This window comes from Suillus discolor (assembly GCF_016758755.1).
Source record: "Suillus discolor strain FC423 chromosome Unknown F5147scaffold_220, whole genome shotgun sequence".
Lineage (NCBI taxonomy): Eukaryota > Fungi > Basidiomycota > Agaricomycetes > Boletales > Suillaceae > Suillus > Suillus discolor.
Window position 1 is genome coordinate 1 of NW_024541467.1, and position 23,205 is coordinate 23,205.

Sequence of the window (23,205 nt, forward strand, 5' to 3'; positions counted from 1 at the left end):
GTTCCCACAGATCGCCAGAATAAACTCGATTTTTGAGCAAGAATGACAGAACATATAATTCAGTCTGGAGCTACATGAAAAGATTTAACAGAATCAGGATTACAAAAAATTCCCACTGACCTTCTGATTTGCTATGAGTCCTATGTAGGCATCCAAGAATTCACGGCCTAGGACATTCGAAAGTTGAAAAATGCTCGCACGCAGTTGAGTAATTGAATGATTCTGCTGAAAGACACATCTTGTTGGGGTGCAAATATTGTATGTACAGTAAGGTGCATGGCAAGCGAGCTTGATTGTGAGAGTACTATTATGTGTAAGCGGGAGTTGATTCTGAAAGCAAACGAGCAATCACAGAGTTTAGAAAAGGTACTCAACTGATGCCAACTGATTCGTGCGGATATTAAAGGGGATGGCCACCAAAAGAACGATGGCCATCAGAAATGGCCTGCTGCATCCGAAGTTCTGAATGAAGCCTTTGAAATAGTATTAGTAATGATGTGGATCACGTGCATCGCATATATTCAGCTGCAGTGACATGTCAGGCATTGAACGCTGAACGTTGAATTTACAGCCTGAGGCCGCTGAGCGCTGTGCACCATGATGGCATAATGCATCAACATGTGAAACAATGCATATGGGTTGCTGGTGCTCTCAATTTGCAATCTATGGTTTCACGCGGTGATATCAATAAGTAGATGGCATTATGTAGATCCTAGTATAGAATGTAAACTAAGCTAATACGAATACTGAGCAATAATGATCATGCAAGTCGACCTTCTCGCTTTTTCACTCCTCCCAAACAGATGTGGCGCTTCATCACTGACCTCACCCCGACTCGCTTGCATGTTTTGCATTGGCTAAACAAAATTTGGAACTCCCTGCTGGTAATACCATTTCCAACACAGGAATCGAGTCTGTTCAGTAATTCACTTTGTTCCTTGTAGGTCCACTCTAGCTGAATAGGCAAGACTCGCTGTTCTTCATCATCCATAATTTCAGACCCAGTACTGCAGCAAGGAAAGGACGAGCGCTCATACCTCTTCGAGGATACTGGAAGGTGGATATAGTCGGCAGCCTGAAGTACGTGTTGATTTTTACTAGGCAATGTTGACTCTTCAGTTGTGATCCTCTTGAATGTGAAGAATGCTAACCTCGATAACCACATTCATCAGATGCGCACCTTGCAGTCCAATCAAACTGCTCAGTGTCCTCATTCCACCACGAGTACACCGCACACTCTATGTACACACTCCTGCCACTACCATCAGCGCATAGACAGCATGGGTATTTCATTTATATTCTTCGCGGTGGATCTCTAGGTTGAATGGCAAAATCTTCTTTCCATCACCGTCAATAGGCCTGTGTTTTTGTTGTGGAGCAGCATCATAACTCAAATTTGCATAGAATATGGGTATGTCTCACCACCACCATTCGACCATGGATTTTGAGGCGCTGTCATAGTGTAGGAGGGCAAAGCGGCAGGTCATAGCCTCTGCAATCAATTTAGCTAACCTCCAAGTGGTTTCGTGATAGTCAGGTGGTGGGCAGTGATGGTAGATGAAGGTGAAGATGGGGCTTCCATTGTATGGTCCGGTGGAGCAAATACGCGGTATCTACTCTGCTCTTATCAGACTGCGACATGTAGTAATATTATGATCTGCCCAGCTTATCTTGTCACCATGAAATGTCCCCACCTTTAGCCTGCTGCCAGAGGTTTTGGCCTGTGGGAATCTAGACTATGATGTGATCGCCATCGGGGCTGGCCATCACTAGTGCCCTCTATATTATGTTATGCTATCAAAGTCATCAGTCTTTCCACCTGTCCCTTCAACATTGGACTCAACCGCATTCTTACACCTTCAGTTTCCCCCATGGATTGTGCAGGTTCATTGCCGACTCCAACCCCTTTCAGATGCACCTGTACTCGTGAGTTCACGCAGGAGAGTGCCTATACAAAGCCATCAAGGCTCTTGCACTAAGGGCAAGAAACGATTGTTCTCCGCTTTATCCAAAGCGAAGCATCTTCTAGGCTCTGCGAATGGTCACGAGTTAACCACAACCTCGGTAGACAGATTCCTGGCCCTGGCACGGTGCCGTCGAGCGTGCAGGCCCACCTTCCAAAGGGCTCTTTCCCATCTGCTGACCTGCTGCAAGAAAATGCACCACATTATCATCAAACACCAATCTTGGTGCCTCACCTATTGAGATAGACACGGAACAAGGCTTGTCACTGGCGCAGCGGAGGAGTCGACACATCGACGTCTCATTGCCACTCCGTTATAGGCAATACGAGGATGTGCTTCCACAAGCTCCCCCAAGCCTTCCCTCCGGATATACTGCTCTAGCACCAGAGCCTGACGCACCAGCCAATCCAACGGACGCATCTACCAGTGCTTGTGCATCTACCAGTGCTTGTGCATCTTCGCAAGTTCCCCCTTTCCATACTGCTAGAAATGTATTCGGGCTGATACGCCAGTTCTTTTCATCCACCCCCCCCTTCTCACGATCCAGAAGAAGCTGTAACACTCCAAGATATTAGTTCCGTCCCGACTATAGCCTCAACTGAGCCAGATGCCCTCGCAGAGCCTAACGACATTTCGTTTTCCCCTTACCCCAATTGATCCTCCTTTGAGCTGGGCCATTGGTACTGGCATGGAGGCACACAGAAGTCCCGGCAGAGTTTCAAGGAACATATTGATATCGTCGGCGATCCGGATTTTGATCCTGATGACGTCCAGAGTACGCCATGGAGCAGAATTGACTCACAGCTAGGTGCAAGTGTTTACGATGGCGAGGAGGAGGAATGGGAGGATGAGGATGCCGGTTAGCACAAAACGCAAGTCAGCATCGAAGTACCTTTTTCCCGAACTCCAGCTCAGCCAGGCCCTCGACCTTACATCGCAGCTGAACTTTACCATCGATCTCTCACCTCCATCATCCGAGAAAAGCTTGCAAATGCTCAGGATGATGAGCTTTTCCATTATGAACCCTACCAACTGCGATGGAGTGCTCCCCATCTTCCCCACAAAGTCGACATTCAAGGCGAACTTTACACCTCACCAGCCTTTATGGACACCCACCAGTGATCTCCTTGAGTCTCCTGGAGAGCCGGGGTGTGATTTACCCCACGTAGTCGTCGCATTGATGTTTTGGTCAGATGCCACGCAACTGACAGCATTTGGTAACAGCGAAGCTGTGGCCAGTGTATATGTATTTTGGAAATGAATCCAAATACTGCCGCTGTCGGCCATCCTGCCATTTGGGGAACCACTATTGCATATTTTCAAAAGGTACGATGTCCTCCTGAATTAATTTCCTTCTCGATGGAAGCTCACACCTTGGCAGCTTCCGGACACATTTAAAGATTTTGTGGGGACTTATACCAATGGCAAGGGGATTGGCCGTGAATGTACAATGCATTGCCAGCATGAACTGTTTCAAGCTCAATGGAATATCTTACTCAATGAAGAGTTTTTGGAGGTGTATGAGCATGGGATGGTAATTCTCTGCTGTGACTGGAATCAAACGCAGGTTTTACCCGTGAGTCTTTACCTACTCTGTGGATTACCCTGAAAAGTGAGTCATGATCATTATCCATAAGACATCTAAGCAGACCAAACCAGGGTCCTTGTTGCAACCATTCGGCAGCTAGGAGGCTGTCCTTGCCCGCGTTGTCTCATACCAACTGCATGGCTTCAAAATCTGGGGATGAGCCGTGATCGGCAACAACGTTTAACACTGGTGCGGTCCAACATCTCGAGGAGTCAGCCCATTGCTACTGCACGCAACCTTATTTATGAGAAAAATTACGGTGTTGACAGTACGGCAGTCGAGGCGCTTCTCAAACCTGATTCCTGGGTGCCGAATTCAGTGAGCATAGTCGTCAGTCTCTTTCATTGCCTGAACTAATATGTGATAAGAATGTGCTGTCCGACAATCTTAGTGCATTCGGATTCAATGTGTTTGCAGCACTTGTCGTCGATCTCCTACATGAGTTTGAGCTTGGGATATGGCGCATGCTTCTAATTCATCTACTGAGAATTCTGACTGCATTGAACAAGGACTTGGTGCACGAACTTGATAGGAGGTGCCGAATGTGTTTTGATGACGCCTGGGTTACTCATGTCCATCTTTGACAGGTACAGGCAGGTTCCCCCGTTTGGTCCTGCAACCATTAGGCGGTTCTCTGCCAACACCTCTGAAATGTCGAACATGGCAGCAGCATGCAACTTTGAGGATCTTTTACAGGTACGCCTTAAAGACAATTCTCATGTGTCCGTGGACTGACTTTGTACAAGTGTTCTATTCCAGTCTTCGAAGGTCTCCTCCCTGAGGCCCACAACAAAATTCTTCTTGATCTCCTTTTCACTATGGCGCATTGGCATGGTCTCGCTAAACTGTGTATGCATTCTGACTTTACCTTAGAGATTCTCGACCAGCAAACCACTGACCTCGGTGAGAAATTCCGTCACTTCAAGTCAAAGGTATGCACTGCATACCACACACAAGAACTTGACCACGAGGTCAATGCGAGGTCTCGTCAGCAGGCAAAGGACGTCACTAGACGCATGGAGGACAGCATAGCGAATGGCGTTGGGCAAGGGACTGCGGCTCAAAAGAGGGCGGGGGGTAATGCTAAAGGGAAACATAAGCCAAATTTGGAATGGTCGCAGGATCCACGTTCACCAAGGCAATCGAGGAGGAAGAAGTTGCTAAATTTTCGGACGTACAAATTTCATGCGCTAGGCGATTATGTTGCTTCCATTCGTCAATTTGGTACAACAGACTCGTATAGTACAGAGCCAGTAAGTTATGATTTGCTCCCTGTCTGCTCCCCTGCTCAGTTGCTATTAGGGAGAGCTAGAGCACCGAACGCCAAAAGGCAGATATCGCCAAACTGATCACAGAAACTTCATACACCAGCTAACTCAAATAGAATGCCGTCAAATTCGCTTACGGCATATCAAACAATGGCAAACAACACGGACCCCTCACACGCAGGCTGACGAAACTGTGATCGACCCTCAGCTACACCATCATATTGGACTAAGTGAGAAGAATTTCGACGAGTTGGGAAATTATCTCCGCAGTCATGCAGGGGATCCTGCCATGAAGGTAACTTTCGGGGGCTTAATCATTGTCGTTCTAACATATGACTCAGGACTTCCTTCCACGATTGAAAGATCATATCCTGGACCGCATGGGGACTCTTGAATCTGTGGAAAACTCTGCCCATCCCGACCAGGAACACAGTTCAATTCTCTTCAAGCACAACAGGATCTACCACCACAACCTCGTCAGGTTTAATTATACAATGTACGACATTCAAAGGGCTCAAGACGTGATAAACCCCAGGACCCCCCATTGTAACATCATGCTGCTACAGCATGATGATGGGGCCCATGACAAATATCGTTATGCGAGGGTTCTCGGTATCCACCATATCAATGCTGTGCACTCAAGTAACGTGTATGAGTCCTGCCGAATAAACTTTCTATTCATCCGGTGGTATGAACTTATACAAAACCATTCATGGGAAACACATGCTTTGGGACGAGTTCAGCTTCCTACCTTTGACAAATCCAAACACTTTTGGCTTTGTGGATCCAGGAGCGGTTCTGAGGGCCTGCCATATAATTCCGGTTTTTTCGTGAGGCCGGCGCAATTTGAACTGTGGGGTTTCTCCCCTTTCTGGAGATAAACATGACTGGCTAGAATACTACGTTAACAGGTGAGCAATCCTATCCATACGGGTCATATCTATATCATCATCATAACTCTACCAGCTTCGCTGATCGTGACACACTCATGAGGTTCCATTATGGCCTCAGGGTAGGCCATGTATACTCACATAGGGTAGGGATCTTAGACGGCCATAGCTTGGCACGGCAACCTGCCTCTCAGACAACTCCCTATATGGAAGATGAAGATTTTGAAGGCGAAGAAAACTTCACGGAAATAGCCCATCCAAGCGACGACGAAGAGGGTCATGACATTGGCATCAAGGAATTGAATTTCTTTGAACAAGGAAGAAACACAAGCACGGAGTCCCTCGCGGAGGCACTAGACGATATGTTCATGAGCCATGCTTTTGATTATGAAAATTGATATTGTATTACAGCAATAGAATCCTAGTAATTCTTTGGGCACAACTCCATGGTTTAGAATGTCTAATACATAATATGGCCGGAAATTATTGATGGCCATCGATTGAATCAAGATCGCCAGCAATTATTGATGGCCATCAGTCAGGGATCAGCAGCCAGCACAAATGGCCACCAACTAGCGATAATGAGAAGTAATGTCCGCCAGATCAGTAGCAAGTGGTTGTATCATCTCTGACGTTTGACGTTTGCTAATGTCTGGCAGGCTTTGCTACTTTATAACCAGCCTTTATTAATATTGTTTGTTGCCATCAATTCCCTCCCTACCTACCCCATCCTGGTACTCGCAGGCCAATCAATGTCTCCAGTATGGTTATACGTACCCGCTGTGGGTGAAATTCTTCAGCTTGTTCAGCTTGCTGTAAGTACAAGACTTTGTACAGTGGATCCGCTGATGTGACGACCTTCTCCTCTAGCATGAGGAGGTTTGTCACCGTCCGTCAACCATGGTTTTGTTTTACCTTTTTTTTCCCTCAGCATCCGTTTGTCTCCATTACTACAGGATCGTATGTTGTCGTAGGGTACCTCGCTAATAACAACCAAGTATCACCTATCTACGTGAGTTTTCCTTCTTGAATGCAAAGATTTAATCTCACTGTATTTATTTGTAGTGCGAAAGATCCTTCCAGGAGGCCCAGCCTTGGACTGGTCGGCTTACGCAACTTGGGTGGCTGATTGCCCCTGGCGAGAGGGATACTACCCACCTTCATGAGTTATTCACAGCGACGGTGAGCTGTTTGCCGTATCAAATATTCCTGTCTTTGAAACAATAGATCTAGCTAACTGGCTGGCGCTTATATCAGTGCGATAACCCCTACATGCTGTAGGGCTAACGCCAGAGGTATCCCAATGCCTACTTGGCTCGTGAGTGTTGTGCTCAAGTCCTCGTGCACGTCCTTCACTGATACATTTATAGCTCCAAGAGCTGTTGAACGCTTCAGTTCAATTCTCTTATGCTCCGTTTCCGGATGGGTATCCACCTCCCATTGTCACCCCAGTACAACAACTCATGTACGAGGCGCCATCTCCCGCCAATTCAAGTGCTTTCGATAACACGCTCGAAGATGTCCTCCTGGCTCCTGCTTCTTTTGACCTCACACCCACGGAGTTTCAAGAGCTCGATTGTGGCTATAACTACTGGAAATTGTCCACCGTTACCTCTCTCAGCGGTATCGACGATACAGCTCTGCCCTTTTTGGATAAAGTGAATGGATTAGACGAAGTAGATGGGGTTCTCACCAAGGAGCCAGCCCTCGAGGTTTTTCATCCTGACTTGCAATGGAGAAAGTCTAAGGGTGGTGTGTGGGACACCTTGAACAGAAAGCAACGAGAGAGCCTCACCCGCTCAATGAAGAAGACATTTTGGTGGCGGGTCATGATGCTCACTAGGGCCCTGTTTGTTGGAGGTCTGTGGGTAGGAGAGCACCAAAACCCATTTACGATTCGTCAGGTGGAAGTACGACACCGGGTGACCAATAGCTTTCTCACCGCACTTAACCTAACCTACACGACTTACGAGGATATGCTGGAGCAACCAGGTCAGTGCCTTGCATCCTAGATGCTACCTGACACTATTTTACGGTTTCATCAGTGATCATCACATTTACCAACGGAGTAACTGTTTCTGCTGGATGGCTGGAGTTCCGTAGGAATGTACGCCCTCTCTTTCCTTCACTTTCCCCTTACTGATGCGAGCAGCTGGCCAAGGCATTTGACGAATCAAAGGGGGAACTAAGGAAGGTTATCAAAGGTGCAATGTCACCATACACCAACTTTTGTGCCTCTTTCAATACAGTATGCAACGTTGTTGTACTTTTGTACCTTGTCAAGTAAACATGCCAGCAGCTTTACTTGAATGTTCTTTTCTTTCTGTTCAGAGCCTAAGATAAGATTGTGCAGTATCACAGCTGGGTGATCAACTTGAGGCCCCAGATTTTTCGATTCAATTGAGATTGATGGCTTCAAGTTCGCCGCAGACTTCGGAAGAGTCCGACCATGGCTATGACTCAATCGCCACTGCGCCATGATCACCTTTCTCTGACTCGTCACCGTGACCTGAGTGCCCCAAAAATCTGAATTCTCCACAATCATGCATCTAACAGCATGGCAAGTTTATGAAACCTGCCCTACTTGCCGCAAGATAGCCCTTCCAGTGATAGCTTGGAAGTACTATCAATTGAAACTACAGTAGGCAGCTTCGAATTTAAATTACTGGAGGATTACCCCAAATGCCTGTCATGATTATGGAGTCGTATGACTCTCAAGATTGAGCCGTAGTTGTCAGATATGGCCATCATTATGTGGTAATAACCACGTACGGACTTGCCAAAACTGAGGCTCGCTACCACTTCCATTTTGGGCAACGCTTACACAACCTCGCCCAGCATTCGGACTTTGAATTTCTTATGCTTGCCACCACAAATGAGCATACCATCAATCCACATGTAAGAAATACCTGAATAATGCAGAATAATTCCTTACATTTACTATCCTATTTACCTAGGTCGGAAAATAATTGCGCGCCATACACGAAATGGACTGGCATACACATTTGTCAGCATATTTTTTTTGCCCTGGATCCCTCCGGGCCTCACTACTGGTACCACTTGCATTTCCCTCAATATTGGCCACACGGACACATGAGGTGAGTGATAACGTTGTATCTGTGTATTTATTTTCCATCCATTTGCAGTGATTCGAATATGCCATCGAACAGACCTTCAGATGAATCCCCCCCTCAAATAATAGATATACCTGCTGAACTTGAGCAGCCGGCTGGTGATGCTAATGCCTACGTAGAAACACTCAAAAAATGCTGGGCGACGGGATCACGACTTGAATTTCTCACATCGCATATCGCGAAGTATGTGAGCAGCCTCGCAGAAGGTCGATCCCGCACAAATGATTACCTGGATATCATTGTGAATACCTATTTCACGTGGTTTCATTGGAAACTCAAGGTCTCTGAGGAACCGCTGGTCAACGAGTCTCCTGTGTCTCATTTTTCCAAAATGCTCACCCCATTGGAGTCTCTTCAAAAGCAGCACAAGATTGCATCCATGCGCAAGGTATGTTTTCATTTAAATCTTTACATTTTTAATCAATGCTACAGACTATACGCAACTGGCTTGATAACCGTTCTAAAAGACTATGCAAGCTCGGCACCAAAACAAAACCCGAGAACGATCCATGGACGTGTCTTCTTTCCCAGTTGTCTGGTGTTGCACCAAACAAGCCCAGAACGCTGCAAGCTCACCAGCGGTGGTCCAAGGATTTCTACGAAAGTGCTGTGAAAAAGATATTCAAGGTACAGTGGGGACTTTCATCTTGTCCTCCGAAAGAGAAAGCCTCGTTCCATGACCATGTTACACGGACTATTTTTGAGGAGCAAGACCCTTTGATTATCAAACAATATGAAGAACTCGCTAAAACAGAAGGTAAAGAGGCGACCAAGGAATGGAAGGCCATGTTAGAAAATCCTCCTCCTACTGACCCAGTTTCTCGCCAAGCGTACGTATCAACATAATTTTATAATCAAAAATGGCGTGCTAATTTTTTCCAGTGCACTAGATAGACTTGCGTCATTTGCAGGACCCATGCTGAGTGGAATTTCACTTGTGCTGGGCATGCACGTCACCCTGATGGTTGGCGGACCCGAACTGCGCAAGCAAGGCAAGATTAGCATAATCAGGTGAGTCATGTATAATTATCCCTCGACTCATTCTCAACATGTTTTGTAAGCATGCACGAGGGCGTTGACCTTCGCCCACAGCCTCAGAATTGGCAAATGGCTGACAGGAAAAATTTCAAGACTGTCACCAAGCTGTTTCAGGAATATCTCAATACCTGCTACAGTAAGTGACCTCTACGTTACCATTACGTGATCTAAATGGCGTGTTGTAGCTCAAGAGAGTCGCTCTGATTGGAAGCTTCCAGATGTCCCCGCCGATGATATGGCAGATCCCAGCGGTCCCCCAGGCACATCCCAACTCTGACACCGACATGGTAGAAGCGACATTGACTATGCAGAAGGCCACAGCCAAGGAGAAAGGAAAGGCAGTCAAACAGCCTGCCAAGAGAAAACACCACAAACAATTGGCAGCTGATGACGACGACATTGAAATAACTACTGATACAGACTCTCCAGATGGATCGGATCGAGACAATGACGATGACGATCAATCTACAGCCAACAGGACATGGGAGTATCGCCGTTCTCACCTCCCCTACTTGGCACCCCGCCTCACCTACATCAACCGTCAAACTGGCGACCCTATCACAAACAAGAAGGCCCCTTCTGATTATAGTTTTAGGCCTTATGTTTCTTCCAACACTCTCGTTCCGGCTGGGGACGAATCCAGTGGTTCTCCAGTGCCCTCAAATTCTGAACACGTTCCTGAACTAACAAGTTCACAGCCTGCAGACACACCTGCACCCCCTTCTGAAATAGGAATTTTGGTTGGGGAGGAACGCAGTAGATCGGCACTGCCTTCGAATTCTGCACCCCTTCCTGAAATAGCAAGTTCACAGCCCGCTCCCACATGCCCTTCAGAGCCTCTTGACGCTACACAAATTGTTGAGCCTCCTCTATCCCCACCTGTAGACAACACCATCTGTTCACTCGCTCAGGACAGTCAGAATGATGATATTGGTGAGTTTGCTGTGCTCCAAGTCTGAATATAATTTAAGTCATATATCAGTGCTTCCCACCGATTGCCCTGCCTGGATTCGGGAAGCGATCAAATATCTCACCGCCCCACAACTTCCCTCTCCATATATCAATCTACTTACGACTTTTTTAGAGCTTGAGAAGTCTTCTGGATTCTCATCTGGGAAGGGCTCTACCTCTCTCAGTAGCAAAGATCGCCCACCTGCAATTCACTGGTGGATTTCCTGTGCGCGTACTGGCCAGCCACTTATCCCCGAGAACTTCAGTATGACATTCTGGAGTTGGTGGTGTGCGATTCAGCCCGCGTGGCGAAGTATGTCGCCATCCGCATCCTTTGAAGCCCCTCGCCATAACAATAATGATTGGAGTCCTCTCGACAAACCAGGGAAAAACGGCTTCTGGAGTGTATTGGCTGCGCTAAAATGGTGGGGTTGTGCTAACAGTACTGGATGCAACGACCCCCTTTGGCATGCAGCCATAGATGATGTAAAATGGGTGATGGAACATATTATGGAATTTCGCTGCCCAGCTGCTTCCAGGTAAGCTAGTGTGTTCTGATAAAGTCAATTCAATTGACATACTTCTCCAGCTCGGTGAAGAAACGTTTGGCACCAGAACCAAGAAGTCCGCATTTGTCGAAGCGTATCAAATCTAATAGTCGTAATAGTCATAATCGTCATTGAAGTGCATAGCATTGCTAAAGCTCGCTCTAATCCCAATAGATCTGCACCCTGACTTATGTGCTGAGTTATATAATGTACATTTTTTTTCAAATTAACAGATTGCACTTGCGTGTTTATGTCACGAATTTTGTTAGATTTATTATCATAGAACATGCGGCAGTGTAACTAGTCAAACGATCCCCTAATAGTCACTTCGCTGATACATCAACTCGCCCAACTCGTAAGCTATCGCAATATCTGTAACCCCTGACATACTAGCGTGATCCAAGATGTCATCCAGTAGGGCTACCACCAACCTCATGGCCTGACAGATTGTGTCACCTGCTTCCCACTCATCGCAGATACCACACATCTGCAGGATCATATCTGTTACGCACTCAAATAGATCTGTTAGGCGGAGCCCTAAGAGGGGCGTCGTCCGCTAACATTTGTGACGTAACCGGAAGGATCCGGTATAGCAAGTGAGACTGGCGACGGCGTCGGCAGTGATCACAGTACGCGCATGTCACGTGACTTCTAAGACAGATGTCTTTGAAGTCGCTCAAGGTTAGGACAGTCTTGTCCGAACGATGAGGTCGATCGAGGTAGACTTAGTCGCGATGAGCAACTAAGAAAAGATACTAGAGACTGAAGCCAAAGGGGCATTCAGAGAGAAGTATGTTCCAGGGAAGATTGAGTAGATTCAAGTTAGGGAATCTAGTACAGGGTGACCGACTACTTATACTAAGTGGAGAGGGTTAAGGGCAAGGCTACCGCACAGTAGGTAAGGGTAAAGGGGAAACGAGAATGGTATAGGTGCGTTGGCAACAGAGCCGGATTAGTGATGGGTGGTCGAATGTGGAATGAGACCAAGAAACGTTGGAACAGACCAACGGTAAGAATACAACGTGCGGGAATCTGCAGTCAGAAGGAACAGAAAGAGGAAAGCCACATTGGTGGCACGAGTCAGACCGAGTCATAGGTGCGGGACTACATTGGTGGTCGAATCAGGAGAGGAACATGCGTGCACGTGCATAGAGGCGGGCAATGCGAGGGATGGGAATGGTCCTGAGGATCTGGTCAACGGAAAGTCGGTAAAGGAGGACAAGCCGGTAGATGGTGAGGGCGAGGATGAAGGGAAAATGATAGGGGGGCCACGTGACCGATGTTACTTGTAACAATATCCTGCCCTCGATGAGCCTCGCGGTGTAGATCCTGGATAGAATCGATAGCATCTTGAATTACTGTGACATCACCTTTTTGAACTGTACGTGTATCTGCAGCAGCATCAGGTACAGTGTCGAGAAACTTCTTCAACGTGCCTTGTACGAACTCGGTAGGTGATTTGATGAGCGAGACAAATGTGTCTTTCGTTTCCTTCAAGATGGCGATACATTCCCCAAGTGTTTGGCTGAGAATATTTTTGTAAGAGTGAAGAATACAAGTGGAAAACACTTACGGCTCATCTACTTCATCTGTCTCTTTATCTTCGTCAGAGTCGTGCGGCTCAAAAAGTTTTGCGACTCGTGTGATGAGCGGGAGGTCGCTCATTGGTGAATTGTCACGTTCCTTGATCCTTCGGCGTCTGTTCTTCGTTGTACAAGGCTGATGCCTCTGAGTATTGATAGCTTCCCTGTGCCTGATAGTATTGAAACCAAGACAATTATCGACTAGAAATACTAGGAACAATTCTTTGAGAACTCACCTAGCATAATATCTCCTGTTTTCCTCGCGTATAGCATGAAACCTTGCCTCAAAAGTAGCATAGCGAGAAGGGATCATTCTATATCTGCGATTGATGAAGGGCGACTTGGACGATGGTTGAGGTGAAGTAATATAAAACTTGAACTTACAAAGCAATAAATACTATTAGTCTATTACTTGGCCATACAAATGGCAGGGCCAGAACCTATTATGGCTTGATGGCGATTAGTATGGTCCTTGAACGACAGTGAGACCTGTCAAATCTTATCAGCATACTAGTACTACTGTGTGATCTTCAATGGTTTAGGACATACATATTCAATAGTATGCTCACATGCATTGACTGGTAATGACAGCTTGACGGTGATTGCAGTACAACTTGAACAACCATACTACTCGATGGCCATGACCTGTCAGATCGCATCAAGTCAGTACTATATCGGATCTCCAATGAATGCTCATAGTCACGGTAAGCTTGACTAGTATAACCAATGCGTACTAGTTGAGTACTAGATGTGACTACTAGTATGTGCTCAGGCTGTCATCAGGAAATCGGCCATGAGATGATTTTAATTGATATTTCTGGCAAAATCAAATCAAATATCGACATATTATATCCAAATACATAGTATTATATAAGCACCACCACAATGGCACTGGATGACAAGTGATTGTAAGAAAACTCTAATATAGATGTGTCTTGCAAATATGATACTTTGTAGATAAATTATTGAGAGAAGTTCGGCATCACTCCATAAAATGGTCACCTGCTGCATTAAATTCGTGTTGTGATGGTTGTTTGCAATGTTACCTAGTTGGCAATCAAAAGATGCAAAATTCTTGTAATATTGACACAAAATAGTCATTACTGGAAGTTGTGATATGTCCAGGTCACCATCCAGGTAATGCCTTGTCAACTGCTGGGAGTTTTTTACTAAATGATCATCCGTTACCCATAGTGCCATGGTCATTATAACTCAAGTGTATATTGGCAGCACACCAGGAAATTGGGGAGAACATGCTTAAAATTTTGTAGACAACATTGACAGAATCAGACCAAATTATCATCACTACGATTATATGACGAGACACCACAGGCGACGATGCGAGTCTTAACCTCTGTCTGCACAGCGACGCAGCAGGTCCTAGATACGAATGAGTCGTGAAAAAGAACAATCTCTCCATCGACATCTTCAACTATGATGAGGAACATTTCAGCTGTTCTGTAGGTCTTCTCATCCCATCGGGAGTCAGGAACAATAGACAAGTTGATATGAAGAAGAGAGCAGGTGATAGGCTGCACTTGCGCTTGCAGCTGCTGCTCGGGGAAGCTGTGCACCAAGCAATGCACAAGCCTCCCGGCGTTTGGAAGGCCGATAAGCTTGCCAATTTCAGGAGGGTCTAGATCAAGTAGCGATACCATGGCTAATGAACCTTATCTTAGCACGTGCCTCACTTAAACTTACGAATTGTTTGCCTTCTGCTTTTCGGATGACCTCCTGTGGAACTTGAATTGGCAAAGCGGTGTCATGGAGCCCCACCTGAAAACCAAACAATCAGTTGATGATCAACGACCTTATTAAAAACTACCAACATTCGTCGCTCAACCATCTTACATAAGTCAAGACATGCACGCGCTGGCACTGCCCACCCTTGCTTCAGGCAAATCTCAAACATAGCACAAAGAATACTGTAACATGTGTGAGCTTGGGTAAACTGACTTAAAACAACACATACCGGCTAGCAGATCACTAAACAAAGACCATATCAGCCACAAGAGCAAAGCCTAATCATCCCATCAGCACAATATGGTAGACGGCTGAATCGTTACCAACCGTGAAGTCTGAGTTGCGATATATATGCTTGCAGGAGGACGTTGATCGCTGCAGGTTCATCGATGCCTTCCATCACAGGAATAGGCACAATTTACCAAGCTCAAGCTTCTCCTCTTGATGCACCTACAAAAATGAATATGAATGTCGAGACTTGTATTACAAACAGAAAATATGTGACATACCGGCAGAAGTTTGAACTCATTCGAGAGCGCAAACACCCGGAAGAGTTCCAGTGTCGACATGGTTGGCCTAAGATGCCGGTTGTACATAGCCATTGAATTGTATGTAACATAGTAGTGAGATGCAATATGACCAAGCTCGGTGCTCTGGAAACGACCAGATGCACGTTCATACTTGATGAGATGACATTTCTCCAGCAGAACGGCGGCAGAATGGGCAATGTCAGAATGGTTCTGGATAAGACCATTGTCGTCCTCCTGGTAATCCACGCCAACACTATACAGTCCTAGGGACTTCAGCATGCGGACATAACTGTGGGAAATGTCAGCACTTTTGCCGCTTTGAGAACAAGTGAGCCTACAGATAAGTGTACCCCAACCACTGGACGGCCTCATTACGGTTGCAAACTGTTCCAAGAAAATCTCTGCGTTCAAGTTGTCCACAAGCTTTGACACAAACAAAGACTCAATTGGCAGTTGCTGGTTCAGCAAGCTGAGGTAGTACTGCAGCTCAGCATGGTTCGTGATGATGATGCCCTCGCCATGCATATCATATTGCGGACGACCAGCACGAGCAAGCATCTGCAACACATCCTGGGAAGAGAGCTCAACCCAGCGGCCTTTCTCCAGGTTATAGATCTGCGTGCCCTTGACTCCCGGCACACACCCCATGCGAGTGTTGCTGTGCAGACAAGAACCTGGACTGCACCATCTGCGAAAAGCTCCCTGTCTTCTCTAGTCATACTGGCGTGGTGAATAGCGAACCCAAACGGCAAGAGGTTGTGCAGATTGCTATCTTTGATGTTGCCTGCTTCCTCCGTGAGGATCTCATGCGTCGCTGAGTCAAAACGAAACTTGGCGGACTTGGGTCTCCTTGCGAGAGTGCATGAAGACAAGGGTCTGATTTCTGCCCGCTTGGTCAAGTACCTTCTTGTAGCAAACCTCATTCACGACCTGGAAACGTTTGATAACCTTCTTCTCTGTGACACCAATGAATTGCTACCAAAGCGCACATAGACGGTATGAGGCATCAAAATAGAATAGACCTTTCAATTCATCCATGTGGAGGAGGGTTGCAACATCTTGGTAGTTTGGAAGTGTAGCTGAGAGACCAACTGGGCGAACGTACTCTCCTGTTTGCTCCATCCTCCGTATTGTACGTGCCACGACGCTCTCAAGCACGGGTCCACGCTCATCGTGCAGCAGGTGAATTTCATCAATAATCATGACCGAATGAGATTTGTATAACTCGTGTCGGTGCTCTTGGCGTGATGACATCCCACTTCTCGGGTGTGATAACAATAATCTGGGTCTCCAAGATCTGCTGTTTTGTCATTTGAGTGTCTCCTGTGAGTTCGCTAACCTTGATTCCGAAAATGTTCAGCCGCGCGTTGAAGTTTCCAACCATTTATTGAACAAGAGCCTTCATGGGCGCAATATAAAAAAATTTGAAATCGTCGAGAGCAATTTTGCCTGTAGCCTCGTCGTGATATTTTGACAACTCATTAAGGATTGTAACGTTGGTCTGCAAGGTCAACTTAGTGCTTGAAAGATGAAAAGTATAACATAACGTACGTCAGACTGGTGTGAGCGTAGATGGCCAAATTGAAGATTGAAAATTGAAAATTCCGACACAATCCTACTGCCTGTTATGGATGGATGTGTGACATTTACTCACTAGCGTGCGCTATCAATCAGTACTCTGCCATCTACTTTGCCTACTACATCATGGAATCTGCCAATGCTCAGATCAACAACGCTCAGATCAACAATAATGACTCACTCAACTCACTCGTAAGTTATTGTATCCTCGAGTTGTACATGTTAATTAACTATACTATAATCAGGTGCCCGCGTTCCAACCAGATGTCCCAGGCCCGCTGATTGTCAGCGGTTCAGTGGTGGTATGTTATAGGTACATTACATTGATGAAACTAAACGGTTGCAGGGAGTGTGGAACAACGCAGTTGAAACGGCCCAATACCGAATCCAAAGTCATACTCCTGCACCGCCTGCTCCCTTTCCGATAACCATCGAGGACAAGTGCTGGGTAATGCTGATGGCGTTGAGGAGGGAAGAAGAGTTGCAGGAGACAATGAGATACCTGGAAAACGCGTGGCGGGAGCTCACTGAAGTGAAGAAGCTGTTGGGGATTGGAAGTTAGGATTGCATGGAGAGAGGCCGTCAATCTTGTAATAACATACCTTGTACCATATCACGGATGACCGCAAAGTTGAGTTCGCCACAGGCGCCCACCTTGCTATCGGTGAGACCGTGAGCGGGACTGTGCAGTTTCTGAAGAGGCTGGTAGTGCAGCAAACAGATCAAGGCGAGATGGCACATTTGAAGCAGGGTTTGCGTTCGATGCTTCAACATCGCTTGGGATTTCAGGTTCTTGTCGTCCTTGGACGCGGAATACCTGCAGCAGGATCAGCTTGTCCAGGCGTTGAATTTGTCGGAGGATCGTACAAAGATGTACAAATCGGGCACAAGAACGGCCACAGCTGTTTTCGCTTGCCTAACCCTTCAGCCCGACTGCGAGCACAAAGATTGGGGAAACAGAAGGTTCAAACCACAAGAGATCCTTCAGCAGTTCATCCCAAACGACACACACGTAATGGACTAACAACCTCCGTGGTCATATCTTCTGTGGCAGAGCTGATGGTCGACACTCTAGACACAGCCTATGTGAAATTTTGCTGGCCGGTGAAGAAGTTATTGAGAGGGAGAGTTTTGGAGGGTATGAAATTTGCTTATGAGGAGAAGGAGACGGACAGCATCACATGGGGTGCAGGGTAGATGGTGCATTGGACCCATGAATCAAATGTCTCCTAGAAGTTCTCACACAGCTCTACCCACTACCGCACGAGCAAGATAATATTCCCGCTGGTCGACCACTACCTCACGTATCCTTGAGCAATCTCTGGCCTGGGCGAGCTCAGCGCTGAGCGCTTTGATATTTCTAGGTCATTGATGCCTCAAGCCACTTCGTAAGGTGGAGGGCCGGAATAAAAAAATTTGAAAGCTCCGAGGTGTGAGAGTTGTGAGCACTGCGCAATGCAGGCAACGAGGAGATAGTGCTTGCCCAGCACTTATGTTGAAATCTCTCGACCCAACATCCATGGCAATATAGGAGCAGAACGTCCACTGCGCGGAGTCTCGCCCAATGCAAGGAATCTAAATGAGGTCATATTCTCCTTACCACTGCCATCCCCATCCTCATCAGTGATGAGCGAGATCCACGACACTGCCTTTTCTCCTGTCCTTGTTAAGCACGTGCCGATGGGATTGGTAGGCATGCTACTACAGTATGCCCCACACCATTTGCACAACGAAGGGCATCATTATCTGCTATCCCTCAGAAGTACACGTGTCTCGATCGCCCTGACATACATCTGAGACACCCAGACGACTAAGACTCCTAGTCCATGGACAGTGACTTCAAAATGGACACAGAAAACATCACGTGCCGGCGTAGCTTCCTCTGCTGACCAACCATCCAAAGAATCCAACGAATGAGTTTGTGAGCGAGACGAGGTTGAAGCCATATGCCTGGAAAATGGTGCATTCGTGGCTTCCTGCGAATCGGAAGTTACGGAGCTGTATGTGAGTGATAAGATTAAAATTTTTGGAGAACCACAAGCAGGCAGTGATTCAAGATGTGTTACAATGCATGCGTTAACAGCACCTGCTCGAATGTACAGAGGATTACTGCGAGCTAGGGTTTGGTACCGCTGTACGGCATTGCACTCAATTTTGACGAATCCGCTCTTCATCTGAGGGATTAGAACATTCACCAATACTCTCCTTCAAGTTTGTCAAACTAGTGCGTGAATAGTGCACAAATTGTAACATACCTCAGGTATGCAAGAGCACACATTTCATCTGTGGCAAAAGAAAGCTGGAGACAGAAAAGGTTTCGTCTTATTGAATATGTCGAATATGTACATTCTCAGATTTCTTGAATGAATAGCATCAAGAGAAGCATGAAATGAAGTTCTCAAACCAGACGCACCATTCTCAATGTACCCTGACATTATGGATATTTGTCCATCTAGAAGCGCAGCACGCGACAGGCCAACGTAAGGCACAATATTTGGATGACAAGCTTCTCTGGGGCGACGCTCAATGCCAGTCTGTGGCTAGTAGCGATACTTACTTGATCAGCCTCCACTTAGCGTGAATAGAAGATCCATCACTGTCCAAGAAGAAGGGGACAATGGACAGGACAACAGTTCATTGATGTTGGTTTGGTGCCTTGCGGGTGAGTCCTATGAAGTCAACCTGATGAGTGTGCTGTCAAGGCTTGTGACTCAGAGAGAAGCAGCAGCCCCTGCTGCAAATACTGCGATTAAGAAGTTAGCATCATTGTAGGCAATACGCACAAATCAGGTAGATCAAAAAAATAAAAGGTCCAATAAAACCGAATAAAATCAGATATAAAATAAAATAAAAGAATCCTTACTTTTTGTCTTTCCCACGCTGATCCATGACTGCATAGATGACGTTCAAATCATACCCGTGCGCTAGACTGAAAATTCTAAAAGCTGCTATCGGGAGCAAGCCACTGTTGTCGATGAGAAGATTGGCAGCTTTCATGTGTAGGATGTTATTCTGTGAACGGTCACAAGATAAAATTGAGTGAGGAAAAAATGATTTGCACTTGGAAGAACAAGTAGGATGTATACACATCCAAGATCTCAATTATGCATGACTGGTTCATGAGTAAAATGACGATGAGCTGATGTAAATAGTTAACTTTAAAGAGGTAGGAGAGCGTGATGGTACTTGCCAGCTCTGCAACGGCATCAACCTCATTATCTCCACCCTGCATGAAGAGCTTCTCCAGGTCTGCTACAAACTTGAGTGACTCTTGGAAAACACAATGCTCCTGCTGTTCCCTTGAACGTGAGAGTAAACACACTGGACACAACTCCACAGGAGAACAAAGTACTCAGCCGTGAAGTTTTCTTCTGGAAAACTATAGAATTGCCACCCCATTCCAAAGGGTATGGGGGAATGCTAAAGCTCCTTCAGATGAGGACCCTTGGTAGTCAGTTATTTTGGTGAGCATTTAAGACTCTACTTGGAACTTACATTGATTGTGTGTTATGTGGAAGGCTGAGACCTTGCGCATCAGTCGAACTATAACACCATCCCAAACTGAACTTGAATCAGTAAGCACCAGATTATGACAGAATGCAAAAGACTGCTTACAAAGTATGTAGTGCTGCTGAACACACAACTAATGAGCAAGAAGATAGCAAATTTGTTCCTTGGGTTTTATATAAGATGAACCAAAAGAAGATGATATCCAAGGTTTTGCTCCAACTTGAGCTTGACTGACTCATTCGAACAATTCCGGATTCTTCCGATCGATGGGTATTCCGGTAACCTTCGGTACCCCTAATCGGTGATCACATAAGTTATAGCTGGGGGATTCATGTACTCGTTCCTGCATTCCGAACTTCCATGTCCAACTTTACACAGTCATTGAAGCTTTACTCAGAGATCTCTCGGCTGCCAAACATTCATAGAGATTGGTGACGGTAAGACTCATGGTATTTGTAGTACAAATTTAAGAACCGAGAAGGGGACCAGTGAACATCCGATTAGCAATACTGTGACTACGCGACTGGGAGAGTCGAGAAGTATGAAGCGGGTACATCCGAGACAAGTCTCAGAGACTTGGTGGAACCAAAGCCCCTACTGTTTGGAATGACAATGCACAAATCACCGATTGGCTGGGTTTCAATGGGCAAGATGTCTGTCATATTCCTCAATCTTTCCCCTGTCTCCTCTGTCGTGGTTCTTGGAAGACCTGTCTTGGGAGCGATAGGCAGGACATTGCTCCCCCTAAATGTAGAGCATGATCAATATACTGAAACAGCCACACTAAACACGCACTTTATGAAAGGGAGAGCTTTCACTCTTCCCGTGAATATCGGAAACCTGTCTGGATAGGCGTACATATCGTTTATGGCTGACATGATGATCTCGTTCATTTCTTCTGGTCCATGACAGTCGCCCACAAGTGCGGATCTTTCTTTCAAGGTGAGGACCATCGACTGGTAGAGCTGAAATACCAATGTAGCATCAGTTTTCGAGGAGAAAACGCGAAGGGAATACAAACTTACCAATGTCATCAAATTGCCCACCGGTTTCTGGGCCAGACAGTTGAAATCTGAAAAGATTTCTTCGGGAAAGAAATCTGCTAGCCTCGCACTGCGTTTTCCATCCGCCAACTTGCTGGTTGGGTGAAAGAGTGACACCCAAAGGAGCTCTGAAAAAACATGTTCTCCAATGAGCTCGGAAATCGCCTGGCGCACCTGAAAAATGAAAAAAAAATTGAGCTAGTGCCTCAACTGCGGTTTCAAGTCCTGTACGTCGTTGATGTTGTTCAAGTTGAAAAGATCCATGAGGTAATTGATCCTCATCTCTACTGTATTGAAAGAGGCACAAAAGTTGGTGTATGGTGACATTGCACCTTTGATAACCTTCCTTAGTTCCCCCTTTGATTCGTCAAATGCCTTGGCCAGCTGCTCGCATCAGTAAGGGGAAAGTGAAGGAAAGAGAGGGCGTACATTCCTACGGAACTCCAGCCATCCAGCAGAAACAGTTACTCCGTTGGTAAATGTGATGATCACTGATGAAACCGTAAAATAGTGTCAGGTAGCATCTAGGATGCAAGGCACTGACCTGGTTGCTCCAGCATATCCTCGTAAGTCGTGTAGGTTAGGTTAAGTGCGGTGAGAAAGCTATTGGTCACCCGGTGTCGTACTTCCACCTGACGAATCGTAAATGGGTTTTGGTGCTCTCCTACCCACAGACCTCCAACAAACAGGGCCCTAGTGAGCATCATGACCCGCCACCAAAATGTCTTCTTCATTGAGCGGGTGAGGCTCTCTCGTTGCTTTCTGTTCAAGGTGTCCCACACACCACCCTTAGACTTTCTCCATTGCAAGTCAGGATGAAAAACCTCGAGGGCTGGCTCCTTGGTGAGAACCCCATCTACTTCGTCTAATCCATTCACTTTATCCAAAAAGGGCAGAGCTGTATCGTCGATACCGCTGAGAGAGGTAACGGTGGACAATTTCCAGTAGTTATAGCCACAATCGAGCTCTTGAAACTCCGTGGGTGTGAGGTCAAAAGAAGCAGGAGCCAGGAGGACATCTTCGAGCGTGTTATCGAAAGCACTTGAATTGGCGGGAGATGGCGCCTCGTACATGAGTTGTTGTACTGGGGTGACAATGGGAGGTGGATACCCATCCGGAAACGGAGCATAAGAGAATTGAACTGAAGCGTTCAACAGCTCTTGGAGCTATAAATGTATCAGTGAAGGACGTGCACGAGGACTTGAGCACAACACTCACGAGCCAAGTAGGCATTGGGATACCTCTGGCGTTAGCCCTACAGCATGTAGGGGTTATCGCACTGATATAAGCGCCGCCAGTTAGCTAGATCTATTGTTTCAAAGACGGAATATTTGATACGGCAAACAGCTCACTGTCGCTGTGAATAACTCATGAAGGTGGGTAGTATCCCTCTCGCCAGGGGCAATCAGCCACCCAAGTTGCGTAAGCCGACCAGTCCAAGGCTGGGCCTCCTGGAAGGATCTTTCGCACTACAAATAAATACAGTGAGATTAAATCTTTGCATTCAAGAAGGAAAACTCACGTAGATAGGTGATACTTGGTTGTTATTAGCGAGGTACCCTACGACAACATACGATCCTGTAGTAATGGAGACAAACGGATGCTGAGGGAAAAAAAAGGTAAAACAAAACCATGGTTGACGGACGGTGACAAACCTCCTCATGCTAGAGGAGAAGGTCGTCACATCAGCGGATCCACTGTACAAAGTCTTGTACTTACAGCAAGCTGAACAAGCTGAAGAATTTCACCCACAGCGGGTACGTATAACCATACTGGAGACATTGATTGGCCTGCGAGTACCAGGATGGGGTAGGTAGGGAGGGAATTGATGGCAACA

General features: G+C 46.4%; 6 protein-coding genes across 6 annotated transcripts; 4 read left to right on the forward strand and 2 right to left on the reverse strand.

The window, feature by feature from the left end:
* Nucleotides 1-3,708: 3,708 nt before the first annotated feature.
* Nucleotides 3,709-6,108, forward strand: F5147DRAFT_782501 (uncharacterized protein; the record flags this gene model as incomplete). The annotated part of the gene is made up of 7 exons (XM_041442765.1): nucleotides 3,709-3,870; nucleotides 3,921-4,087; nucleotides 4,140-4,248; nucleotides 4,299-4,805; nucleotides 4,855-5,115; nucleotides 5,162-5,252; nucleotides 5,861-6,108. The coding sequence occupies 7 exons, from the start codon at nucleotides 3,709-3,711 to the stop codon at nucleotides 6,106-6,108; spliced, it is 1,545 nt and encodes a 514-aa protein (XP_041284490.1).
* Nucleotides 6,109-6,462: 354 nt separating this feature from the next.
* Nucleotides 6,463-7,997, forward strand: F5147DRAFT_782502 (uncharacterized protein; the record flags this gene model as incomplete). Its single annotated transcript, XM_041442766.1, has 7 exons — nucleotides 6,463-6,525; nucleotides 6,581-6,589; nucleotides 6,642-6,722; nucleotides 6,776-6,892; nucleotides 7,081-7,702; nucleotides 7,756-7,817; nucleotides 7,863-7,997. The coding sequence occupies 7 exons, from the start codon at nucleotides 6,463-6,465 to the stop codon at nucleotides 7,995-7,997; spliced, it is 1,089 nt and encodes a 362-aa protein (XP_041284491.1).
* An 869-nt stretch (nucleotides 7,998-8,866) lies between these two features.
* Nucleotides 8,867-11,516, forward strand: F5147DRAFT_782503 (uncharacterized protein; the record flags this gene model as incomplete). Its single annotated transcript, XM_041442767.1, has 8 exons — nucleotides 8,867-9,232; nucleotides 9,277-9,674; nucleotides 9,727-9,855; nucleotides 9,906-10,018; nucleotides 10,068-10,133; nucleotides 10,174-10,815; nucleotides 10,865-11,372; nucleotides 11,423-11,516. The coding sequence occupies 8 exons, from the start codon at nucleotides 8,867-8,869 to the stop codon at nucleotides 11,514-11,516; spliced, it is 2,316 nt and encodes a 771-aa protein (XP_041284492.1).
* A 3,434-nt stretch (nucleotides 11,517-14,950) lies between these two features.
* F5147DRAFT_748807 (Sec63 Brl domain-containing protein) lies at nucleotides 14,951-16,621 on the reverse strand (the record flags this gene model as incomplete). The annotated part of the gene is made up of 11 exons (XM_041440112.1): nucleotides 14,951-14,985; nucleotides 15,035-15,100; nucleotides 15,130-15,157; nucleotides 15,217-15,526; nucleotides 15,576-15,638; nucleotides 15,668-15,795; nucleotides 15,826-15,852; nucleotides 15,879-16,076; nucleotides 16,108-16,193; nucleotides 16,233-16,461; nucleotides 16,490-16,621. 11 exons carry the CDS (start codon nucleotides 16,619-16,621, stop codon nucleotides 14,951-14,953), a joined length of 1,302 nt encoding a protein of 433 aa, XP_041284493.1.
* Nucleotides 16,622-16,941: 320 nt separating this feature from the next.
* Nucleotides 16,942-18,012, forward strand: F5147DRAFT_659849 (uncharacterized protein; the record flags this gene model as incomplete). The annotated part of the gene is made up of 4 exons (XM_041434633.1): nucleotides 16,942-17,007; nucleotides 17,061-17,117; nucleotides 17,162-17,372; nucleotides 17,447-18,012. 4 exons carry the CDS (start codon nucleotides 16,942-16,944, stop codon nucleotides 18,010-18,012), a joined length of 900 nt encoding a protein of 299 aa, XP_041284494.1.
* A 1,153-nt stretch (nucleotides 18,013-19,165) lies between these two features.
* F5147DRAFT_659850 (uncharacterized protein) lies at nucleotides 19,166-23,150 on the reverse strand (the record flags this gene model as incomplete). The annotated part of the gene is made up of 18 exons (XM_041434634.1): nucleotides 19,166-19,173; nucleotides 19,229-19,326; nucleotides 19,373-19,411; nucleotides 19,679-19,827; nucleotides 19,973-20,136; nucleotides 20,311-20,376; nucleotides 20,561-20,619; nucleotides 20,845-21,069; nucleotides 21,121-21,290; nucleotides 21,351-21,542; nucleotides 21,600-21,752; nucleotides 21,798-21,859; nucleotides 21,913-22,534; nucleotides 22,587-22,670; nucleotides 22,721-22,837; nucleotides 22,891-22,971; nucleotides 23,024-23,032; nucleotides 23,088-23,150. The coding sequence occupies 18 exons, from the start codon at nucleotides 23,148-23,150 to the stop codon at nucleotides 19,166-19,168; spliced, it is 2,361 nt and encodes a 786-aa protein (XP_041284495.1).
* Nucleotides 23,151-23,205: the final 55 nt, after the last annotated feature.